This window comes from Scomber scombrus, chromosome 19 (assembly GCF_963691925.1).
Source record: "Scomber scombrus chromosome 19, fScoSco1.1, whole genome shotgun sequence".
NCBI lineage: Eukaryota > Metazoa > Chordata > Actinopteri > Scombriformes > Scombridae > Scomber > Scomber scombrus.
This window is the reverse complement of record NC_084988.1, coordinates 19,081,302-19,104,338: the sequence shown is the minus strand read 5'-3', so window position 1 is coordinate 19,104,338 and position 23,037 is coordinate 19,081,302. Positions and strand designations below refer to the sequence as shown.

Below are 23,037 nucleotides of genomic sequence, written 5' to 3'. Positions count from 1 at the left end.
CCGCATCCACTGAATATGCACAGTGTTTCCCCCGCTGGCACCGCCTGTGAGTTCCCACCTGGCCCATAGACTTTACATTGTGATGACGTCACAGATTTTAAAATCCTTTTCTCGACCTGAGGAGGGTTTTACACATACAATATATATTTCTCAGTGTTCTAGGTAGTTTTTATTAAGGTTTTGCATCATCTACCTTCAAATTGTAATTAGGATAAAGTGCAGGACACTTTAATATACTTCATTCCCATTGCAGTCAGACTGTTTAATTTTTTTTGGGTCATATCCCTATCTTTTAGACCTGCTGTAATGATTACTTTTCCCCACTGTGGGATCAATAAATGTATCTTTATCTTTATCTTTAATAATATAATGTATTACACAGATACTTTTCAAGCATATTTAGGCATGTCATGTCCTGGAGATAGAAAAGGCTAGGATTCGGCAGAATGACCCTTTAAGGAGGACCCGATTTTATTATGAAGCGTCAACCGGAAGCGTTACGGCGAACTTCACGGTCCTGTAAAGTCCCTGACGTCCTTTTTTCTTCTTCCCACTTTCTTTATTGTGCACATGTTCATATACAAAGGTACAAATAGATACATAGACAATAGAAAACAAAAAGAAGACCTTAACAAACAAAGAAAGATTACATTTCACATTTAACAATGCCATAGTTTATGTTTTATGCTGCATACCGGGCGCCTCACATGCCCTGACGTCACAGTCCTTTAATATAAGGCACGCCCTCGGGTTTTCACACAGTGAGGTGATTGTGCAGAGCATCCTGCTCGGTGTACACCCTGAAACATACCGGCTGGCAGAGGGAAAGTGCCACGTTACTTCAAAAAGACAACTAGGGCATTTAGTGAGTGAAGCGTTATGTAACAGCAGTGCAGCCTAGCTTGACTAAGATACAGTATACCTTAATCAAAATAATAATCATAAATCAAATTAAAAATCTAATTAAAATTACACCACCATCACTAACTGTCTTATATCTTATGATATAAATACAGTATGTTAATTCAGACAGTTTCCACACACAGTACATCTAAGTAGAAATAACATTAAAAGATAGGCTAAACAATTTTCCATGTCTGTCTTAAAGCAATTGTTAGGAACCCATAAGAACACTGAAACAAGTTGAGCTCACTGTTAATCATTCCTCTTGTTCATACTGACCATTCAAATTTCTTCCTTATGTGCTTTATCATTGTAAGCGAAGGGGGACAAAATCTACAGTCCCCCTGTGTAAAAATGTATTGACACGTTTATCTGAGGCTTACAAAAGGCTGAATTTGTCCAAATTAATCAAACATTAATTAATGTTAATTAAAAAAATATTAATTAATCTTCCAAATTTAGAGCCTTTATAGAACAAATGTTCCATCTTTTTGTCATCATTCATCCTCAGCAGCAGATATATTCACTTGATTTGACTACTTTGGATGGTTGAATTCTCATGTAGGCCTCAGATAAACATTTTTGCACAAAATGAGGATTGTGGATTTTGTCCCCTATCACTTAAATTAAACGCACATTCTTTTAAACGTCAGTCTGAACAAGAGGAATTAATATAACATGCAAATACAAAACACCTGTGCCAGTGGTGTGTTCTATTGCTTTACAGACTTTAAAAATTGCAAACCTTTCCTTCAGGGCATAGTTGGATAGAAACTGACCAAAATCCCTCCTTATGTTCCCACAAGATCTCCAAATAATGAATCACTTAAACCATGCAGCACTTCTTGGATGTACACACACAAAAAGCATGTTGGAAATGATCTAAAACACACTATGCAGAATATTCATATTAAAGTATTGAAATAACAAACAAACAAACCAACCAAATAAAAAATAATAAAAATAATATTTTCCTGACTAGCACCATGTATTCTATCAGTGGACCTTTGCATTTGAATATCTATAAGGATAATCTCTTATGGAAACTTTCTATTACCTTAATGGTAAATGGTGTTAAAGTGATGACTGTTTGTACAAGTATTGCAACACTGCAAATATAGCTGAGGTGACGTCAAAGGTTAGAACAAATACATGCACACACACACGCACACGCATGCACGCACGCACGCACGCACGCACGCACGCACGCACGCACGCACGCACGCACGCACACACACACACACACACACACACTCAAAGGCTAGACACACAATCTTGACTTTGATTAATTCCTATTTCTGAGAAGCAGTTCCTCATCACATACCTGTTTATTGTAAAGCAACTGCTTCCTTCTTCACAATCTCTAGGCTACTTTCCATTTGTACAGAAATACTCGGGCCCACATAGGATTAATGGAATCGTCAGGAAACATTTCCAAACCCAGGAATTTCACACTCCTCCACTAGAGAGCATCTCAAAGACGGTTGTCTTCCACTTAAAGTTAAAATTTGCACATCCTGCTAACCATCGATCCTTATGTGCCTGATAATTCATATCAAATATATATCGAGACAATTATGTTCATTTAGGCAGGTGCTGTTTTCTCTTATATTCATATGAAATGCAGATTGAGCAGGATTCTTTCATATCCTGTGCCATTTCTGAAGCCCGTTTGCCAGTCCTGCCCTGCCCACAGACACTGGCACATGAAGAAAGGCAGCAGAATTGTGAGGAAAGAAAGATGAGACGAGTCAGATACCGGAGAGATGAAGTTTCCCTGCTTCCTTTACTGCAAATGCTGCCTCTTTGTTCGAAAGGATTTGGAGCTGATGAAGAAATCTCAAGGGGGGAAACAACATGGCAAAATAATTCAGCAAGGGCGCATGGTAATAATAACAAATACCAGTCTGAGCATTCAGAAGAGGACAGACGAGAAGAGACAGAAGGAAGCATTTAAAACTCAGGGGAGGAACAACATGTGACTGTTTGTTTGTCAGGCAACAGCAGAATAGCAGGACTGCCATCTCTCCATTAAATTTGGTTCAGATTGTAACCATTTAACAGTTTAATTTGGGCTCTAGCTGTTACTCCAGGAGGACATTTGTTTCTGACTGCGTGTATTGAGACAGGTCAGCATGGCACAGCTTTGCTTGTGTGTCTGCATATGCATGGGTGTATGGGTGCACACTTCCCTCGGGCTCCCACCCCAGCACCGTGGGTGGCTGCGGCTTTGGGAAGAGGGCGAGGGGTGCACGGAATGTGATCAGCACCTTTGTCCCTCAGTGCCTGAGAACTGCCCTGCAGGCTTGGTGCAGTACAATTGTGGGTGCTGTGAGCAGTGTGCGAACGTGGAGGGGCAGCAGTGTGACCCGGATGGTGCTCAGAAGTTTTACGGCAGATGCGGGGAAGGCCTGGTATGCCAAAGAAGAAAAACTCCAAAGAGGGGACGCAGGGCTCAGCCAGAGCCTACATGTGTGTGCCAGGATCAGGGCTTTGTGTGTGGCTCAGATGGGTGGACATACCCAAATGTGTGCCAGCTGAGAGAGGCTGCCAGCCGCCACAACACTACCCTGAAGCTCACTTGGAGAGGACCCTGCTTCTCTGGTTACTGCACTCTTTTCTTACAAATCTTATCAGTGCAGGGAAGCTAATAGATGTAATGTAATGCATGTGCATAGTTGTGTGGGTAGGAAGCAATTCTAGAGGTCCCAATACTGAACCATAAGTGTTCCCTTCCTCTGTTGCAGCTCCCCGTATCAGCCGAGGCCCCAAAGACCTGTCCAACTACACAGGGAATGACATTGTGTTTAGCTGCGAGGTCTCAGCGTACCCTCTTCCGAATCTGAACTGGAAAAAGAAAGGAAGTGATGATTATCTGCCAGGGGATGATCCTCACATCTCTGTCCAGGTTTGATAACACCTAACCCTAACCCTAACCTAACCGCTAACCCTAACCTAACCCTGACTTAAAGATTCATTAAAGGAGTACTTTGAGAATTTGGGAAATATGCTTCTTTGCCCAAAGTTAGAGTTGACTTGAAACAGGGAGGAAGAGCTAGTGTGGTTCTGTCTACCAAAATCCACCTATCAGCATCTGTTAAACTACCTTTTTAAGGCGTTGTAATTCCTTCATTTAATGTGCACAAAAAAAGAACATCTTGTTGTGGTTTTATGGGGATTATGTGCCAGACTACTTCCTGAGTGGAAGTGGTGACTTGCTGGAGTCTCTGAAATCTCAAGGAGACGACAATACTGCAGGAAGGGAGTTTGTTTGGTCAAGAAATAATTACAGCTCATTAGCAAAATTAGCCAATAAAAGCAGAAATCAATCATAATATTTAATGTGTTTCTACTTTCTAGTAGATGTAATGTTAGAAAACCACAAAACACTTCAGCTTTTTTATCTACCCATTTCAACATCTATATATCTGTTACTATTTCATCTTTTGTAAGGTTCGAGGTGGTCCCCAGCGCTACACCGTGTCTACCTGGCTTCAGATACAGGGCCTCCATGTCTCTGATGCAGGGGTCTACTCTTGCGTCTCCCACAATAGCTTGGGAGAAACATCTGCATCAGCACAGCTCACCGTGTTGAGAAAGGGTGAGTGTCTCATGAAGTGTCGTACTGTAGACATTTTTTTTTTTCAGTTAATTGAACCGCAAGCTCATTATTTTATAAGCTGTTGTATATTCTTACTGGAACATTTTCTCATCCGCTCTCTAGTGGTGAAGGTGATGAAAGGCCATGGGGAGGAGGAAGAGGAGCGCTTTGATCATTTGGAGGAAGGCAGTGGTGACGAACAGCTGCTGTCTGGAGATTACCGGGCATTCATTTAGTAATTATAAGTCATTTTAGACCAGACCAAGGAAAAAATACAATCTTTGAACTAACATGAATGGATCTGCTAATATTTTTGTTTCTATTTCAATTTGTTTGTCAGTCACAACTCCCCCTCAACAGCTAATTAAGCATCACGTCTGCTTACATTGACCTTCTTATTGTATCATGGCAAAATAATAAAGCTGTCTTGTTAATTGCTGTGTAGACTTTTTTTTAAATTGTATGATAATAATTAACATAGCCCACATCCAAGATAGAGAGAAATTTCATTAAATTGTAGATATATACCACTAACTGTTCTGCCTTTCTCCCAATATAAAAATCTAACATTAAGAATCTAGACAATAGATGGGTAATACACTTAAGGTTTAGAGGGAAGACTGTCAGAATAAAAAAGAACTGATCCAGAATTCCCTCCTAACAAGCAGATCAGACTTTCAGAAAGTGGGCTTCTAAAGGTTTTTGTAAATGTGGACAAATGTTTGGAGATAAAGAAATTCAATATAATTTAATAATAATTTGAACAGCTAGCCTCACAATAAAGTATATCATAAAGATGTATGACTGTGGGGTCCAGATGTAATTCTTAACTAAGATGGTTAAAATTATACAAGCTAATCATCAAGATTAATAAATCAATGTCAATGTAAAAATTGTGCAAAACACAATGTAAAGTCAAATGTGCAAAAACATACATGAAACAACTAACTCAGACTATTGGGAAGAATATACATGGAAGATTATAATTTGATATTTTAAGACACCCTTAATTCAAAGTGAGTATAAAGAAAAATTAACCCCAAGTTGTTGGAGAGAATAATGCAGTAAGCAGATGGCAAACCACAGTCATATATTCTGATCACATAAAGCTGTATAAGCGGCTTCTTCATATTTTTGGTATTTCTCTATGTAAAAACCAACTAGTCCTACTACTTGGGAAAATACCAGATGAAATAAAAAAGAAAGACTCTCACTTGTTCCTCTTATTAAGGTTAGCAATAATTAAATAAATGACAAGGAATGGGTTAAAAGATGATAACTTAATTCATGTCAATGAAATATATGGAATAGGAAACATTACTGAGAATTAGAAATCAAGTTCATATCTTTGAAGAAAGATGGGAGAAATGAGTGAAGTATACAACACACAATATTTCTAATGACCCTCCGCATAGATGTGATAACTGAGACAATAATAAAACTGTATTGATGTCTTCCTCTTTGTACATGGGTACGCATATATCCACGTGTGTATTTACATATGTTTGTGTGTGCATGTGTGTATCTATGGTAACCTGTCGTTTTTCCTTTATTGGTATCATGTATGCTCTGACACACTTATCAGTTTATTCTTTTCTTTCCTCTTGTTTTCTTCTTATGTATTTATGTTGTAGGATAAAAAAAAACAATAATAGTTAACTTGATGCTTTTACATTTTTGTACTTCACTGCCAGAGCACAAGAAAAATGTGGATGTTGTTTCAAATTTCAACACAAGTCGATGCCATATCCAAACTAATAAAACTACCAAAAGAGAAAAAAACAAACTGTTAACTCATCTTAAAAAAACATTTAATTTAATTGCATCACATAAATGGTATAAGTTAAAAATATGGAAATAAACCACCCCTGAAATAATGTGTCTTCCACTTCCTCCAGCTCACTACTCCAACCACCTCAGAAAACATACAGTTGGCCTACAATCATTCACTGAGAGAAAAAAGAAAAAAGAAAAAAAGACAGCGATGGATGGAGCGGGTGAGGGTGTGACCATCCGCAGGGTCCCCGTCTGATTCTCTTCATCTCTCTCCACCTGAGTGCCAGTTAATCCTCCCCTCATCCCCTGACTGCCAGCTGGATACACCAGCTCCTTCTGAATGGCAAGCTGCATTAACGCTGAGGAACTTTCCCCCGCTGTCTGTTAGTCAAAGCTGATTGGAGATTACAGGCCTGTGGCGAAAACACAGCCCCTCCATCTCATCTCAAATCACTTTCCACCCCTTTATATCTCCCTTCCTCTCTTCATTTCTTTATCTTCTTAATCCCAACCCTCCTCCTTTTCAATGTCATCAACTTTTGCTCCCCATTACATTTTTGCCCCTATTCACTGTTTTTTTTTTTTGACAGTTGGATGACAAGAAAGATGAAGAGGAGGAAGGAGAAAGAGAGAAAGAGAGAGAGAGAGAGAGAGAGAGAGAGAGAGAGAGAGAGAGAGAGAGAGAGAGAGAGAGAGAGAGAGAGAGAGAGAGAGAGAGAGAGAGAGAGAGAGAGAGAGGAGGAAAAAAAGCTTTCCCCTCCTGAGTGGAGCCAGAATGATGTCATGGGGGCATTTGTCCTCCTGGTGTGGAGGCTTCCCTTCCTCTGCTAATTACCTTGTACAAACTCGAATCTGATATGGCGGATATGAGGCCCAAATACAATTATTGTGGGCTAACAAAGAGATATTGAGATTCAGGGAATGAGGGAGAGACTCCGAGTGAGATACAAGGGAAGAAACGTGCACGCCCATACATGCACTCACTCACATACAGCACGCACACGTGCATGCATACCCACTCAAACACACACATACACACAAACACAACCACTTGTCCTTCCCCTCCATTCCCTCAGATAGGCTAATGTTATTACTGGGGTAATTATCCTCATTAGTGCCAGCAGCTGTAGAGAGCCCATTGCTTGCTGTTCAAACTCCACCCCGAAGCTTTCTGTCTTCACATCCCTCTTTGTACTCCCTAGATCTCATTTAGAGACTTTGTCTCCATCCCTTGCATGCTAGGTGGAGGCAGTTGTAAAAATAGAGCCCATTACATATCCAATAAGGCAGAGTTGCCCCTGTTTCCTAACCTGTTACAGTGGATTTTGTAAGAGAGGGTTGTTAATGTGCACTATTCTGTAGCATAGAGAGCTGCTTTAGAGGACTGAACTGAACTAGAAAATGGCTCAACATGCAAAATATTTTGTTATAGTTCGTAATCGGCAGTCAAAAGACTGATACAACGTTGTAGTTTCCATGTAAAGTACAATTATTTTGCTTTTTCATCTGTCAATTGCCCTGTCCAGGTTTTCTGTGCTGTACAATTAAACACAAGATGGCACTGTTTAGTCAAATAAGCACTTCACCGGTCTTCAGTCGCTCTGCTGTTACTTTGACATCTAGATCCTCTAATGTTTCTCTGTCCTCTCTCTTTTTCATGTTCCTGCTTGTATATCACTAAATATCAAGTCATTCTTCTTTCAAAAATAACAGTCTTTTGCACCTTTGCATCAGTACACCTTTGAATAAAAGACAATAGTAGTGTTTCCATAACTGAAGGTATTGCCTGTTTGTTTGAAGTTTATGTGAAAGCACCATGAAATTATTCCCTTCGTGCTTTTTACATTTACGCTCTGTCTGCATATTTACACAGAAATTATGAGATCAACAAATGAAACAGGCAGTTTTACACACAGCATCCCCCAGGCTCTGTGAGATTGCCTTTTGTTTTATTGGCTGGTGTGGACAGTAGGTAACCTGTATACTGCTAAGCCCCGCATCAGGCGCTAAATGTCATGCATAGCCTGTTTTTATTGGCTGATATGGCCTGTTGTGCCCTTCTCCTTTTCCTGGAAGCCATTGTTAAAGAGCTGCTTGTTAATGCTGCTGACCAGATGGGCTCCTTCTCCCTGCAGGTCTGACAGAGGGTGTTTGCCATGCACTGGGCTGTGGATAACAGGTGAGACTACTGCTGGCTTGTCAACCAATCAGAGTAAAGCAAATGTCTGGCCTCTGCCTGTAAAACCTTTATTTGGCATTTGGGACCGTATGGGAGTGGGTTTGATAATAACACTGAATCAAAGTGAATACTGGTTTATATGTTGTTGATTTTTTACATGTGACCAGTATCTGAGATGGTCTTGCAAGCTCTGACACCCTGGATATCTACTCCATCCTTGCTGCCATCAAACCTCCTTCTATCTCAACCATCTCGTTGCAGTAAGAAACTTTGGTCAAATAAACCGAAAATATATTTTTTTGTGTATCTAATACTTCAAATGACAAATCACCCAGATAGAGTCCAGACATCATTTCCTGAAATGTCCCCTCGTACCCTGTGTGACAAAATGTTTCCAGCATTAGCTGGACAAACACTGAACATTCCTTTCGCTTTCCAATGCAGGCCATCTTGAATCACTGCAATTTGGTATCATGGCAACAGCAAAGGTAAGGCCAGGCCTGGGATTGCCGAGGAGCAGTCTTTTAAAGCTTTGAATCAATCTACCTTAATGGATGACCTGTGTCTAGCATGTGTGTATGGATTAGTTTGGCTGGAGCACCTGTCCCTGTTCTGTCAACAGCAGATCAGGTTACTGGCTACACATTCACCTGGCTGACACAACTTCCTCTGATTGACAATGCCCCGGCCTTTGTTCACACTGCTACCCTCACAATATTTAGGTTGCATGTAGCTGAATAACTCATGTGAATAGATGCATTATTTTTAAATATTTTGGATATATGTGTAAAAAAAAAAAAAAAACTTGATATGGAATATGATATGAAATACACAGATGTTGTAAAATATGCAGTATAAAAAAAGATTTCCACAAACAATTCTCCCTAAAGTCTGGCTTTTGATTTCAGGTTCTGGTCCTAATGAGGCCTCTCAGGTTGAATACAGAGTTAAGCTGCCAGACAGCCCAGTGAAGCGAGGCTGAGGACGGGTTTAACATCCTTCCAAGGACAGCTTGTTTCTAACACCGGACCTGAACTGGGAGACAAAGCTCACTCAAGAATGAGAAGAAACAACTTTTTCTCTAAGCTCTACTCCTGAGTATTGAGATTTAAAGATGATTCTATTTTTTAAATATAAACCATTTCCTTCTGATATCCCATCAGATATCGTGAATTATGCATATTTTTCTGGGATCTTCTGGTGTTATTTAGAAGAGAATTGGGAAATTACAGCAGCTGACGGGATATCAAGCATATCATCTTCACACTAGACAAGATTTGATTCTTCTCATCAGTGCAAATATCCCCTCTGAGTTTTTGAGAGTAAAGTATTGGGGGAAATCCCATTAGATTCATGGTAGCTTCATTCATAATTAAATACAGAGCTGATTATTTCAAGGAATTCATCCAGCTCCAACATACACTCATGTAACCATTAACTGAAGTTCAAACAAGCATCACCTTGCTTATATCTCCTAAAGCAAGTGATCCACAGGGTACTTATATACTGTTATCAGGGGTGCATGGAAAGATTGTGGAGTAGCTAAACTCAGAAGGAAAAAAAACACATTAAGAGTGTGATTAGCAATGCATGAAAACTACATAGCAAGCTAGCAGAGAAGTTAACCTTTCAAACATTCATCACTAACTTAAAAGAAGTGGATGAACCATTGGAGTAGATGGCTAAAGGGGATTGAATAAGGATTGAAATAGGTAGCTAAAAGTATGGAGAGAGCGGATCCTCTTCCACTGAGCCCACCATGTTACACCACCATCATTCTACAGTAGCCCAGGATGGACAAACTAAACACTGGCTCTAGACAGAACCTTTCACAAGTTTCATGGTTATATACTTGGAAGGGGAGGGTGAGGAAAGATATATTTAGTTTGTTGCAATCTGCAACCTCACCACTAGATGTCAATAAATCCTACACATTACTCCTTTAAAGTCATGGATATATTGTTGAAATGTCCTAATCTAAAACCACGTTTGAAGCATTGATAGTAATATTTGTTTTCAGTGGTGTTGATAAAGGTAGGAACCACTGAGGCAGTGGTAATACTTTGCCATGAGGCTTCATTTGAGACATCCAAGTCAGGGGTCCAGAAAGGGAAATGAACACTTATTTCACTCAGCTGAAATGAAGCCCCCTTATATGTGGTCTTTGAGTGCTTATAGTGCGGCTACCAGCTACTCCGTATTCACTGTCATCTCTATTATCCCCCAGATGATGAACAACAATTAGGTAGCGACCGTTATGCTAACCACAAAGATGGATGGGTGATGGATGGGCTAAAAGATAGACTCAGGCGATTGGTTGGGGGGCTTTGTCCCAGATCTCTGACCCCTTTCTATCTTCTGATCCACACAACCCCCCCCACTGCTTCCATCTAACTCCCAGATCCACCCCAGTTACCCCCACCAGCTGCCTCTGACCCCTCATCATAGCCCTGCCTCTGCGTGCCATGTGCTGGGAGTCAAAGGGTTCCCACCTATTGCTCATCAGAATGAAACCCCACCATCTCCGGCCTCACGCGCTCAATCACAATCAATCGCTTGGCAGACAGAGATGAATTGGGATGTCCACGACCCTGTACCTTTCAGGGGAGGCCCCCGCCTTCCAAAGGGCTGCTGTCACTGACAAATAATAGAGGTGGTTCTAGGAGGAGTGAGCAGGTCAAGTCTGCTGCCCCTGGAAGGAAGTTATCACAAAGGAATGGGGGGAAATTCTTTTCTCTTTAGGAACAACCGTCACAATGTCAAACAGCGTGTATGACAGAAGGACGTGTGGTAGAGAAAGGTTTGCTTTGATGCTAAAAAATAAAAACACTTTAATAAAATCCGAATGTCTCTCAATCCAATCCAGTTTATGAGTGATACGGATAATATATTCTCAGGAAGCAACATTGGTACATCTTATAAGGCACATCAATGTGTTGTTATCTGCTGTTGATCAAAGATTCTCACAAAAAGGTTCAAAATTATATTTGTATGGAAATCCCTGTTACATATGGTGTTCTTTGACTTGCCATTGAAGTGGAAAGGAGAGCTACGGCGCATCGGATTTCAGCTAAATGTCAGTCAAGGCTGAAAAAACTGAAAAGCTTCCTGCAACATTAATTTAAGTAAACGCAAAGTGGATCATTAAGCAACAACATGAAAAGAAAGATTACTAAAAATAAGCTTGGTTAACAATAATGCTAACTAACATTGACCAAACTGCAGCCAGCGAAGTGTGCAAATGTTACATGTGTACTAATTATCCCTTTGAAATAGCATATTGATCAGTTTAGGGGTGCCATGTACCAAGATATACCAATATAGAACCATTTGTTTTGAGTAAGAGGAGAAGAACTATATCTGTGCCATTTATACTGTACTACTGACCATCTTCACATCTGATTCCATTTATTTATATGCTATCAAATACACTGATATCCTTTGGCAGCCTGTCTGCTTCTCCTTTTTCTATACTCTCAAAATAACACAATCTTAACATTCTGCCTCACATTATCATTTGAGTATTTGAAGAGTTGCTCTCTAGTGCTTCCTGATTTACTTCACAACAGACTGAGTGATTGCATCATTCACATGAACATTGACAACAAATATCATTCAGACATGTAAAAGTCTTCACAATGCCATAACACGATGATTGGGAGTGAAAGATCTTATTCAGTAATTCTTCCAAGGGCTCGAGGAGGATCATTCACATGTAGATGTGTCCTTCTGGAAGTGCCTCAGCTATACAATTTCCATTTAGATAAGGTGTATACACAAATAAAGAAAGGACACTGGGTTCTTCATTTGATTAACTAATCATAGTCTTTGTAATTCCACTCGGAGACCTTGAAGGGCAGTGCCAGGCTGTGCACCCTGATTAGCCTATGCATGATTGCCACTGCTAAGGCACAAATCAGTTCAAGTAACTCAACTCCATACACTACACAGTGGCTGTGATTAAACAGGCGATTAAGACATAGAGAGTTTCTGTCTGCTTAATCCCTTTTCCCATTGTCTAAATAGATAGCCGCAGTATAGTCCCTGATCAACAATAACTGAACACCACAAGAATTGGAGTGGGAGGTGATTAGGGTCTTTAAAGCTCCCTGGAGTGTGGATGCAGGTTGTTTGTGATTAGCTCGAATTTAAAGGTACATTCTGTTCTTACTGCCTCTTGCTGGAGCAGGGAATTCATTATCTGATGCTTAAGCTGAAAGAAAGCACACACATACACACTCACTACTACACTCAGCCCCAGGACAGATGTAATATCTTTAAGTGAGAATGGAATAATCCACATTTGTGGCACAAAACATGCAGAGTGAGGAAGATTCTGGTTCGTAGCATGTCGACAAACCAAACAAAACACTCCTCAACCTCATGACACGAGCCTCAAAGTGCTTTAACCCTCTTCCCACTTCTCTGCTAGTCCTCTCCATGCAGTGCAGTGGTGTCTGTGTATCATTTGAAGGCTGTATAGAAAGTCTACAGCCCCTCTCCATGACTGATCTCTTTTGATAGAGCTCATTATGCAAACTGCTCCCAACTCCCGCCGCATAATTAGTGCTTAATTAATTTGAGTGAAATCTTTCATCTGTCTGTGTCCGGCCAGCTCCTTCCTTCCATTTACAACGTGATATTAATTTCAGAGGGGGGAATGGTAGCCCAGCTGATGAAGAGGCTGATATAATTAATCAAGTACTGTATCTTTTTCCTTCATTTTTGAAGGAATAATAATAAGTGTGATGAGCAGAGTCTGATTAACCCTATTATGCTCCCTAATTAGGGTGATCATTTAATAATCAAGGAAGCAGCACAATTATAAGGGAATGCAAATTATGCCATCCAATGAAGAGTGGGCCAATTCTGGGAATTCTTTGTTTGGAAAATGTGGCATTCTGAAATCAAAGGTCAAGAAAAAGGACTTGTTTCATGTATATAATGTTAAGGATGTACTTACATGCTTGAGCCCCAGACGTTTTTTCCCCCAGTGCTCCGTACATTTCTTAGACTCTTGTAAATCTCTGTGGACAAGAGCCACAACAAAAGCAGAGAAAAACTGTCGGCATACACAGTGAAACAGCATGAAGCATGTCAGTTACAAGACAACTCTGAGTATTATGTTGACGTGAATGTTCAGAATAAAAAGCATAACCATTAATAATGCTGTAAAAATAAAATAAAGACCAATATCATGTTATAAAAGCAAACTTTTTAGCGCCACATCTGAGAGCAGGAGTGACAGATATGAATGCTCAGCTGGTTGGATCTCATCACTATGGGTGTTAAGCCACAGACTGGGCGCCAGGTCTTATTTACCACTGTCCCTGTGTGTTTTAAAGGCACTAAAGAGCTGCAGCTGCATGCTGTATACTCAAGGGTAGAAGTTCAGCACCATGGACAGCAACCAGACCTCTCCACAGAGACAACACTTGCTTGGACGAACACATTTTAAGCTGTTATTTCAAATATGTGACACTGTGAATATTAATCAGGAAACAGGACTACTATGCCATGTGTTTAGCAAATATTTTCACATCAATCTAATGCATCTTAGCTGAATAAGTGAGATAAGCTGACTAATAGTTTAAAGCTATATGAGAAAGATGACGACTGTGTAGCTCTGTGTGTCAATAGATAAAGGATAAGGCCCATTAGGTCTGCCAGAGTCTATCTTTCATGCCCCTAAATGATACAGCTGCTGTCCAAACTTTCATCAAGATAATGGTGACCTCATATATGGAGTCTATGAGCAATGGCCCTGATTTCATTTTTCTTACGTGAAGCCATTATCAATATCATTACAATCTTCGGGGAGCCAGTGAGCAACAGAAGATGGACCTTTTTATTTTTGTTGTCTACTTGTATCAGAAATGTATTGACTACTGGGCTAAATGCCTGTCAGTAAGATCCTTTATATGCTGGCTTCTGTTCATACAGTGTGTGTGTGTTTGCGCCTTGTATCTGCGAGGTGTGTGTGCGCGCGCGTCTACATGAATGTACCTCAATTTACTGGTCTTCACCCCCATAGTGCAGCTGTGCCTCAGAGAACTCTTGTGAAGTAATTGAATGAGCCGGGGCAGGGGGAAACCTGTGGCAGCGAATGTGGTGCCCGCTGGCCTTATTATCTGTAATACGGCTGCCGCTCTGCCTGCGCTTTCTCATCTGCTCATGAATACAGAAATGAATGTGATGGACGTCAGAGGTGAACGCAGAGGGGAGAAACAGGCCAGAGCTGTTTTAATCAGCTCCCAGATAGAACAATCACTTTATCCACCTCCACAGCTCAGAGGTGAATTAGTGTTTAACATTCCAGGGCATGCTTTCTGACAGGGGACTCCACCCCAAACAACCAATGGACTGTGGAGATTATTGAGAGACACTCTGATGTTTTTGATGAGTAAATTAGAGCTAAACATGCCCCTGGGACTCCAGCAACTGATACGCCTGATATGCAGGAAGACCTCTTTTTAATAAGAGGCTCTCTACAAGAAAAGAAAATCTGGCATTTAAATGCCTTCCTTGTGAGTTGTCCCTTTGAAGCCTTTGTTCATATGTCTCTTCAGAAAATGAGCTACAGAGAGGCAATAAAATCATTAAAGATTTTCCCTGAAATTATTAGCAACCTTTTACAATTATATTTTACTTATTTTGCCGTGGGTATGATCACAATCCCACTCTTAACATCCAGCGCAGTATATAGTATATATTGTAAAATACAGCTTCACATTGCATTTATAGAAATGACATAAAAGACCAGAAACATCTGCCTTCGTCCTCATAAAGTCATCAGCATCACTATCAAAAGTACAGATGACATCAGGGACATTCCCAGTCAACACTGAGGTCCATTAGTCTTAAGCTTGGAGCTATACCACTTTACAGGGCTTTTCACAGTAACCTGGTCTCATGAGCATCCTTCTAAAGTACACTTTAAAGTCTAGACAGTGACCTCTGTGTTGCTCTCATGGCCAAACAGGCACTTTTCCCATTGATCTTCTGGGTGCTACAGTCTGACTTCTTTTCCAGGAGTGAGATACAAACCTTGGTGCCTTTTACTATTGTTGCTCTTCACAGGTGCAGGCTGACCGCTGCTTCATAGTGACATGCTGACAACCCTGAGATTGCCCCCAGATGGTTTTACAGACCTTACATGACAAACCAGTCATTGGTAATAAAGATGTGTGTTTCAAATAGTGGCCCGCAGTTGACTTTGGTGAAATTGTCACCAGGATTTTGCCTCAAAGAACCGTAGACCAAGAGGTTAGCTTGCATCTAGAGTGAGTCAATTTACATTCAGGGTCAGAAAGAATCAGATATCAACTAGTTTGGACAACTATGAAGATTTGGTGAATACTTATCAAACTACTTAACAAATGCTAAATTCATTCTTTTCATTTAAAAGTAAGACAAAAAAACCTTTTTCAAAGACTCAACAGGTGCCAGCCACTGTAATACTACACAAACGGACTTCTTGTTCCTAACTGTTTTGACAGAGAACTCTGTCTTGTGAATCAATAAACTATGGCAGAAAACACCCTGACTCTCTGGTGTCAATTTAAATCCCATAAAGTTGTCTTTTGTTTGGAAATGATCAGAGGACATTTTTGTAAAAGGGATGTAGATGATCTGTGGTGATCTTGTATTTTTGCCAGGGCCTAAAACCTTCATTGGGAACAATCCTTGTTCTGAAATAGCATCAGGACTTTGTTTTATTAGAGACAACAAATATATTATAGTACACTGGTGAAAAGCTCATAAATGTATGACCAGCATAAGCATAGTCTAATTTATTAGTTTAATACTAGAGTATTAGTATTAAAGTATTAGTATTATTTATAAGATAAGAGTATACATACAAAGTATATAAAACAGAGTACAAACAAAGGAAAAAACAGTAGAATTTAGATATTGTGGACAGCTTAAAGCTGTTTTCTCTCTGTAAAAGTAGTTGAAATCAGTTTAGAACAAAGCCATTTATAACTCCATTTAAAAACCAATCACTTCATTAAACTTTGGCACTTTTGTTCTTTCATTATTCTCTTGCTGGTGCCTGCCTGCTCTCGGTTCGTGGACAAAGACTGAAGCCGAGGCTGTGCTGTGTCCACAGCCAGCCTGATTAAATCTGGGTCCCTCGCTGGCTCTCTCCATGGTGCTGAAAGAGCCCTCTATCAGATTACACCCAGCCAGAATAAGACCTCAGCTAATCCATTACAATAATTGATTGACAATGCATTGAAGGTGGCCATGTAGTGAGCAACAATTGCAGTCATGTCCTACTGCAGTTTCAAATTGGCTTGGGTTGTCAAAGCACATGGAGCCAATCATTCATCTGGGAAGTACAAGAGCTTTCTGTACATAGTGAGAATAATCTAATCATCAGACTGCCCCGCAGCTGCCTGGGTAGCCGTGGTTAATGTTTGACAGAAACAGCGAGGTCAGATGCCTACGAGGAGATGTGAGTCTAATGCCTTGGTTACTGGAGGTAAACTTCCTTCCTGTGTCCTCAGCATTAAGGCTTCATCCTGTAGGTGGTGCAATGAAGTAAGAACTGGACTCTCATTCTAGAAGCAGAAAAAAATGATTATTCTTTACCTCAAACTTCTTGGTTAAACAGTTCAGCCATGAACTAGCAAGCCTAATACAGTTTAGGCATCATATGTGTAGAAACGTTTGCCAAATGAAGCCCTAATGTTAAGACACGTGATTTTTAAAAAAATCAAATAGGCTTAAAATAATTTAAAACCGCGCCTTACCTTAATACTTACAACTTTTATCTTCAATCTAAGTAATGACACTGACACCAAAGCCTGCAGGCAACAAGAAAAAGGAGAACAACATTTGAAATCCTATAGCATTAGGAGGATGTCGCTGAGCCTGCATTAAAGCACTTGCAGCTGTATGCTAATTAGGCGCCTATGCTTCCCGTCAGCGCAGAGCAGCACGCGCCACTGAGCAAACACGCGCATGCGTACGTGGAGCCAAGGCCAGCACACACCGGCCCACGCGCCCTACAGAAATGATCGCGCGGGGGGAAAGAGGAACTCGTTAAAATGCCATCAAAGCTTGTAGTCCCAACAAACCACGACTAATAGATGCGCACAGTGAAAGAACAACAAGTGAGAGAGGAGATCTGAGGAGAGCAATGATATTTAACAGCCAATCTAAATGAATGTAGGAGAGTAAGTGAAGCACAGGGGAGGAAACAAGCTTAAGAAAAGTAACGCACACTCTATAAAACTTAAGCCAACATACTTTTTTTCGGTTTTCGAAGAACACGCCTATAGCTTCTAAAAGAAAGGCTGAAACTTAAAGCGCTATCGTCAATCTTTGCAACAATTCGAAAACTACTCGAAAGCTTTCTGTAATTCTATAACTTCACCATATAAGCAGAATAACGGTGTGCTTTGAGGCAGGTGAGAACGCACCGGGACAGAGAGGCCCATTGAAAAGAAGGCGCAGGCCTGCGGCTCAGCTCCGATTGTGTAATTATTTGACTTGGTCATACTGCAGCTTTATGCAAATGAGGGGAACAATGTACGACGATGGAGATTAATTCCTCCCTGGTCTCCCGACTGAAAGGAAAAAGAATGCACTCTCTGCCAAGTGGCGCACTGCAGCCTACATTTAGCCATTATAACGAAAAAAAGAAGCAGACAAATACAATATGTGAGCATAGGGGAGCCTGTAAAGAAAATAGGCCACAGTGTTTGTCAGAGGGGGGAAAAAGTTGTCTCAGTTGTTGATTGTAAACAGACAGGAAGCTGCAGAATTAGACTTTAGTTTTAAGAAAGTAATAAAATAAAACTAATAATGCAACATTTTGCGAAACTATTTGATGATTAACAATTAACATTTGAAATAAATCTATTGAGTACACAGTACAACAGACTGCAGCAGCAGCTACGTTTTCAGCTTTGGATATATATATGTGCAGCATTTTTTGCAACACAAGCCTCGGCTGCGGCCTTCTTTGTCTGGAGCACTGATTCCGCCCAGCACGCGTCTAGCTGTGGGCCAGATTGGCCGTGAGTCCCGTTTCACAGTTAAGAGGTCAATTTGCCTTTCAAACGAAAAAAAAAAAGAAAAAGAAAAAAAAGACAGGGATATCCAAGCACGGGCAGACGTGGCTATTGTGCACAAAGACCAGAGGGCCTTCTTATTACTTATGTATGCAGCGAGATGTCTGATTTATATGTCGAGTTAAACTACCGAGACAGACACGTGCCCTAAAATAAAGAAACACTCCCTCTACAGTGTTTATTCAAGGCATAATAAAATAAAGGTCTATAAAAGCTGGGGGAATTTAGTTTGTTGGTAGGCAAGCGCACTGTGCGTAAAGGTCGTGCGTAAAAGAGACTGGATGTAACAAATGGAACGTGTGGAGGCAAACAACAAAACAAAACAACAACCTGGAGAAGTAGAATGTGGACAGCAGGGGTGATTTTGTAGCTGTCTATTAAGGGGACTGTCAATTTTTTAACAACATCACAGCATAAATCGAGTGAAACGCTGCTTTTGGTTTGAATTTAACCAAGCTTGACTTATCCTCGTTTTAATTCTAAATTGTGATGATTGTGGCAGTGACGGACATTTCCTTTTGGCAGCTCCGGGCCCCCCAGAGGAGAGCCACAAAGCCGTGGCACGTGTGCATTTGTATAGGGGCCTATCAGACCGTAAAAAGAGGAGGGTCCCGGCGTGTGCCTCTGTCGGGGGAGGAGGGGGAGGTGGGTGGGTGGGGGGGGGGGGAGTGAGCGCACACATTAATGTAATAAACCGCCAGTACATCTGCTAAGCTATCTGCACATCCTCCAACGAAATCCACCAAACCCAGGCTATGAGCCCTCCCACAATCAAATCCACTGGGATCTTGGTTTCATCTGATTGGTCGGGGATGCTGCAACAGGGGGGGCGAGAACAATAGCATCATTCCGGCATAAAAAGAGTGGAGCTATGCCTTGGAGACGAAAACATTTCAGCAACAGAAGGATCGATATATACTGAGGAGATAAAGTCCCATAAGCTTCTAGTGTTGCCATATTTTTAACAAACCTGGATACTCGAGACTTCACCCGCCTCCCCGAAGTGCCTTTCTGCTGTAACTCGCCAAGATGCCCAAAGGATTCCTGGTAAAAAGAAACAAGAAATCTGCACATGTTTCCTACAGGACTCGCTCAGACGAAGATGACCTCCAGGAGCCACCCAACCCAGCTGCCTTGCCGAGTCAGGCGAACCCCTCCCCGCCGATGTCCGTGGCGTCCAGTCCGGACCGCGCTGCAGCATTGCCGGATTTCAAAGCAGCTCAAGCGCCGGTGCCAAGAATGGGGAAGCCGGCGCAGTTCGGCAACCCCGAAGCGGTGTGCCAAGCCCTCTACAGCCCCACCCGGCCCATCAGCAAGGAGCACGACAGGGGATATTTTGAGCGAAGTTTCAATCTGGGCTCGCCTATTTCTGCCGAGTCATTCCCGACACCTGCCTCCCTCTCCGGCCTGGATCATCTCCTGTACGCTCCGGTCGACCTGAAAATCGGCACCAGCAACAGCAGCCGCAGCGGCACCACCAGCAGCAGCCTCCCGGCACCAAGCAACCGGGTCGGCACCAAAAGACCCGCAGGTGACGGTCCAGAACGCAAACCTAAACCCGCCCCCAAGAAACCCAAAGCCATTAGAAAACTCAACTTTGAAGACGAGGTGACGACTTCTCCTGTGCTCGGTCTCAAAATCAAAGAGGGGCCAGTGGAGGTGAAGCCGAGGGCGCAGTCCTCCGGAGGAAACAAGCCTTTGGGGGAGTTTGTGTGTCAGCTGTGTAAGGAGGCGTACGCTGATCCTTTCTCCCTGGCTCAGCACAAGTGCTCCCGCATCGTCAGGGTCGAGTACCGGTGTCCCGAGTGTGATAAGATGTTCAGCTGCCCGGCCAACCTTGCCTCTCACCGCCGCTGGCACAAACCCAGGACCACCGGCGCACCGGCGATGCCACCCGCACAGGGCATCAAAGCTGAAATGGCCAAAATGACACCACTAGGTGTCAAGACAGTCTCCGACGAAGCCAAAGACATGAGCGACAGAGACACCCCGAGTCCAGGTCTGTCCGAGTCGGGCTCTGAAGATGGCTCATATGACTGCCAGTTCTGCGGGAAGAGGTTTAAGCGACAGGCATACCTAAGAAAACACATCATGGGACACCAGGCCTTGCAAAAGAAAGTGCTGGAGGAGCACGGGTTTCAAACCAGCGGCCGCGCAGCAGAGCAGGCTCCGGTGCCAACCTGCTCCACCACCACCACCACCACCTCCTCCTCCTCCTCCTCAGCATCATCTTCATCATCATCCTCCTCCTCCTCATCATCCTCAGAGGAAGTTTCAAACCAAAGCCCCCTCAATCTAAGCCCGGTGGACTGCCTGCTGTGCCCGGTGTGCGGGGAGAGTTTCACAAGCAGGGCCGGCCAGGAGAGACACCTGCGCCTCATGCACTCCTCCCAGATTTACCCGTGCAAATACTGCCCCGCCACTCTCTATAGCTCGCCGGGGCTCACCAGGCACATAAACAAGTGCCACCCCTCGGAGAACAGGCAGGTGATCCTGCTCCAAATGCCGGTGCGCCCCGCCTGCTAAAGACAACACAAAACTTGTGCCTTTGATGGAGGGGAATTTTGAAAAAATAAAAAGGAGAAACAAAAAAAGTGGCTTTGGAGTTAAAAAATAAAGAGTTTGTGATGCTCACTGCCATAACTTTAGGCCAATGAAAGGCAGGGCGGTTTGATGTTTAAGTGGTGTTAATGACGTGTCTTTTTCCATGCCAATCAGTGATTGTTGAATGCTTCTCTCTATATTTGAATTACATATAGGCCTATTTTGAGATTTTCTTTCTCAAATTAGTTTATCAAGGAAAAAAAAGAGTACAAAGCGTTAGTTTGACTGTTAAAGGGTATTTTTCTAGGACAGCACATGTGCTCAATGATAGCTTCTAGACCTAAGAAATGTCTTAAAATTCTCAGAAATCCTTTTTCTCTCCCCTCATCAGAAGCCTTTTCAATACACCGACCGTGATTGATCTATCACTGTAGCTTTGTTTATGAAAGACAAAAAAATGATCAACTTTGTCTTGGTGGAGAGAAAAGAAGAATGAGTGAAGCATTCCCTGTTTAGTAGAACCATAAATGCCTTTAGTATACAAATAAGCCTAGTCTGAAATAGCCTCCATACACATCCAAATCCCGCTGTATAACTGCCTTAAAGAGTCAACATAGATTGTTTTAATTTTGAATGCTGGCACATATTTTATTATTATTGAAGATTGTTGCAATATTTTTCATCATATGTTTATTTATTTATTTATTCTAATTATTTTATGTAACTTATTGTTGTGTTTGTTGTGATTTTTTTCCCTGTGAATCGTTCTGGCAGTTTACATGTTGTATAGCCAAAATGTTTTTTGTTCTTTTTTTTTGGTGTGTGTTTTGTTGCCTTTTTTTTTTTTTTTTTTTGGGTCAAATTTATGAGTTGTGATAACTGTCGTGGGTCGGGTTTTAATCTTCAATCTCCACAGCTCTTGTAAGAAAAAAAGGAAAAAAAACGTAAAGCTCTTACCTTAGATGCAATCTTTTTTAAGGACAAGTTATTTTTCTTAAATGTTGGCTTTTATAGCGCTTTGATTGTATGTGTATATCGTTGTTGTCTATCGAAATAAAATAAAAAAAATATTTTCAAAAGGACACATGGTCTCAAGATGCTTTCACTTTTCAGACAGAGAGAAAAGCAGCCCAGCAGCGCCAAATCAACTTCACCTCCCAGAACGAAAATTCACCAAATTTCTCAACGGAGTTTGGTATTACTCATAGAAATGAGTTCAGTGACCTCATTGAATTTTATTACATTTTAAAATCATTAACTTTCTGGGCCTGGCTTTGATTTGCCCCGGCAATGCTTCTACAGTTCTTTTTCATTGGTAAGTGATTGCCAAAGTAGCACCACGCCAACATAACATAGAAAATAATTAAACACTGCATTTGTTTAGTAATAAATATGACTGAGTATTTTGGAGATATTGTTAAAAAAAAAAAAAGACTTCTTTTCAGGTAACAAATTAAAGCAGTTATCCGGACAGACTGTTTGTCCGGGACAGTAAATGATCAAAACATCAAGCGATGTATTAAATATATATTATCAATGAATTCAACTTACTGGTTAATTTACGATCTTATTTCATAATAAATACAGATATTAAAGTCAGTTTCACAAGAGAAGAAGCGCAGTTTTAATCATGTCCGATCAGGCTGGTTCCCAAAGTGGGGTCCGCGGGCCGCCCAGGGACTTCAAACTTTTGTCAACTTGTCGTGCGGGTTTAACAGCTGCTCCGCTGGACAAACCCTCGTCTTCGATTCTCCGTTTATCAGACTCGATTCGGCCCACTGCAGTAAATCATAGCTCCAGTGGCTCAATAGACGCCGTTTCGCTGCCATAGAGAAGCACTTAGGGACTAATCATAAATTCCCTCCTTGATGTCAGGACATGGCAGGAGGACAAAGAGGTGGTAGATCAGACCTCACCTCTGGAGCAGTAAAACATCTGTCTGCTTTGCT

The 23,037-nt window shown here is 41.6% G+C and overlaps 2 protein-coding genes across 2 annotated transcripts; both read left to right on the top strand.

The window, feature by feature from the left end:
• The first annotated feature begins 3,071 nt into the window (after positions 1 to 3,071).
• On the top strand, positions 3,072 to 4,740 carry LOC134001193 (kazal-type serine protease inhibitor domain-containing protein 1-like). Its single transcript, XM_062440762.1, has 4 exons — positions 3,072 to 3,552; positions 3,651 to 3,811; positions 4,357 to 4,504; positions 4,628 to 4,740. Exons 1-4 carry the CDS (start codon positions 3,072 to 3,074, stop codon positions 4,738 to 4,740), a joined length of 903 nt encoding a protein of 300 aa, XP_062296746.1.
• A 14,833-nt stretch (positions 4,741 to 19,573) lies between these two features.
• On the top strand, positions 19,574 to 21,110 carry insm1b (insulinoma-associated 1b). Its single transcript, XM_062440703.1, has one exon. The coding sequence runs from the start codon at positions 19,574 to 19,576 to the stop codon at positions 21,068 to 21,070; it is 1,497 nt and encodes a 498-aa protein (XP_062296687.1). The 3' UTR covers positions 21,071 to 21,110.
• Positions 21,111 to 23,037: the final 1,927 nt, after the last annotated feature.

What these genes read in the sequence shown, in the direction of transcription:
- LOC134001193 (XM_062440762.1), top strand. Translation starts at nt 3,072, where the DNA reads ATGGGTGTATGGGTGCACACTTCCCTCGGGCTCCCACCCCAGCACCGT. An exon ending in CTTATCAGTGCAGGGAAGCT is followed by an intron (nt 3,553 to 3,650) that starts AATAGATGTAAT and finishes CCTCTGTTGCAG; the next exon opens with CTCCCCGTATCAGCCGAGGC. An exon ending in GCTCACCGTGTTGAGAAAGG is followed by an intron (nt 4,505 to 4,627) that starts GTGAGTGTCTCA and finishes TCCGCTCTCTAG; the next exon opens with TGGTGAAGGTGATGAAAGGC.
- insm1b (XM_062440703.1), top strand. Translation starts at nt 19,574, where the DNA reads ATGCCCAAAGGATTCCTGGTAAAAAGAAACAAGAAATCTGCACATGTT.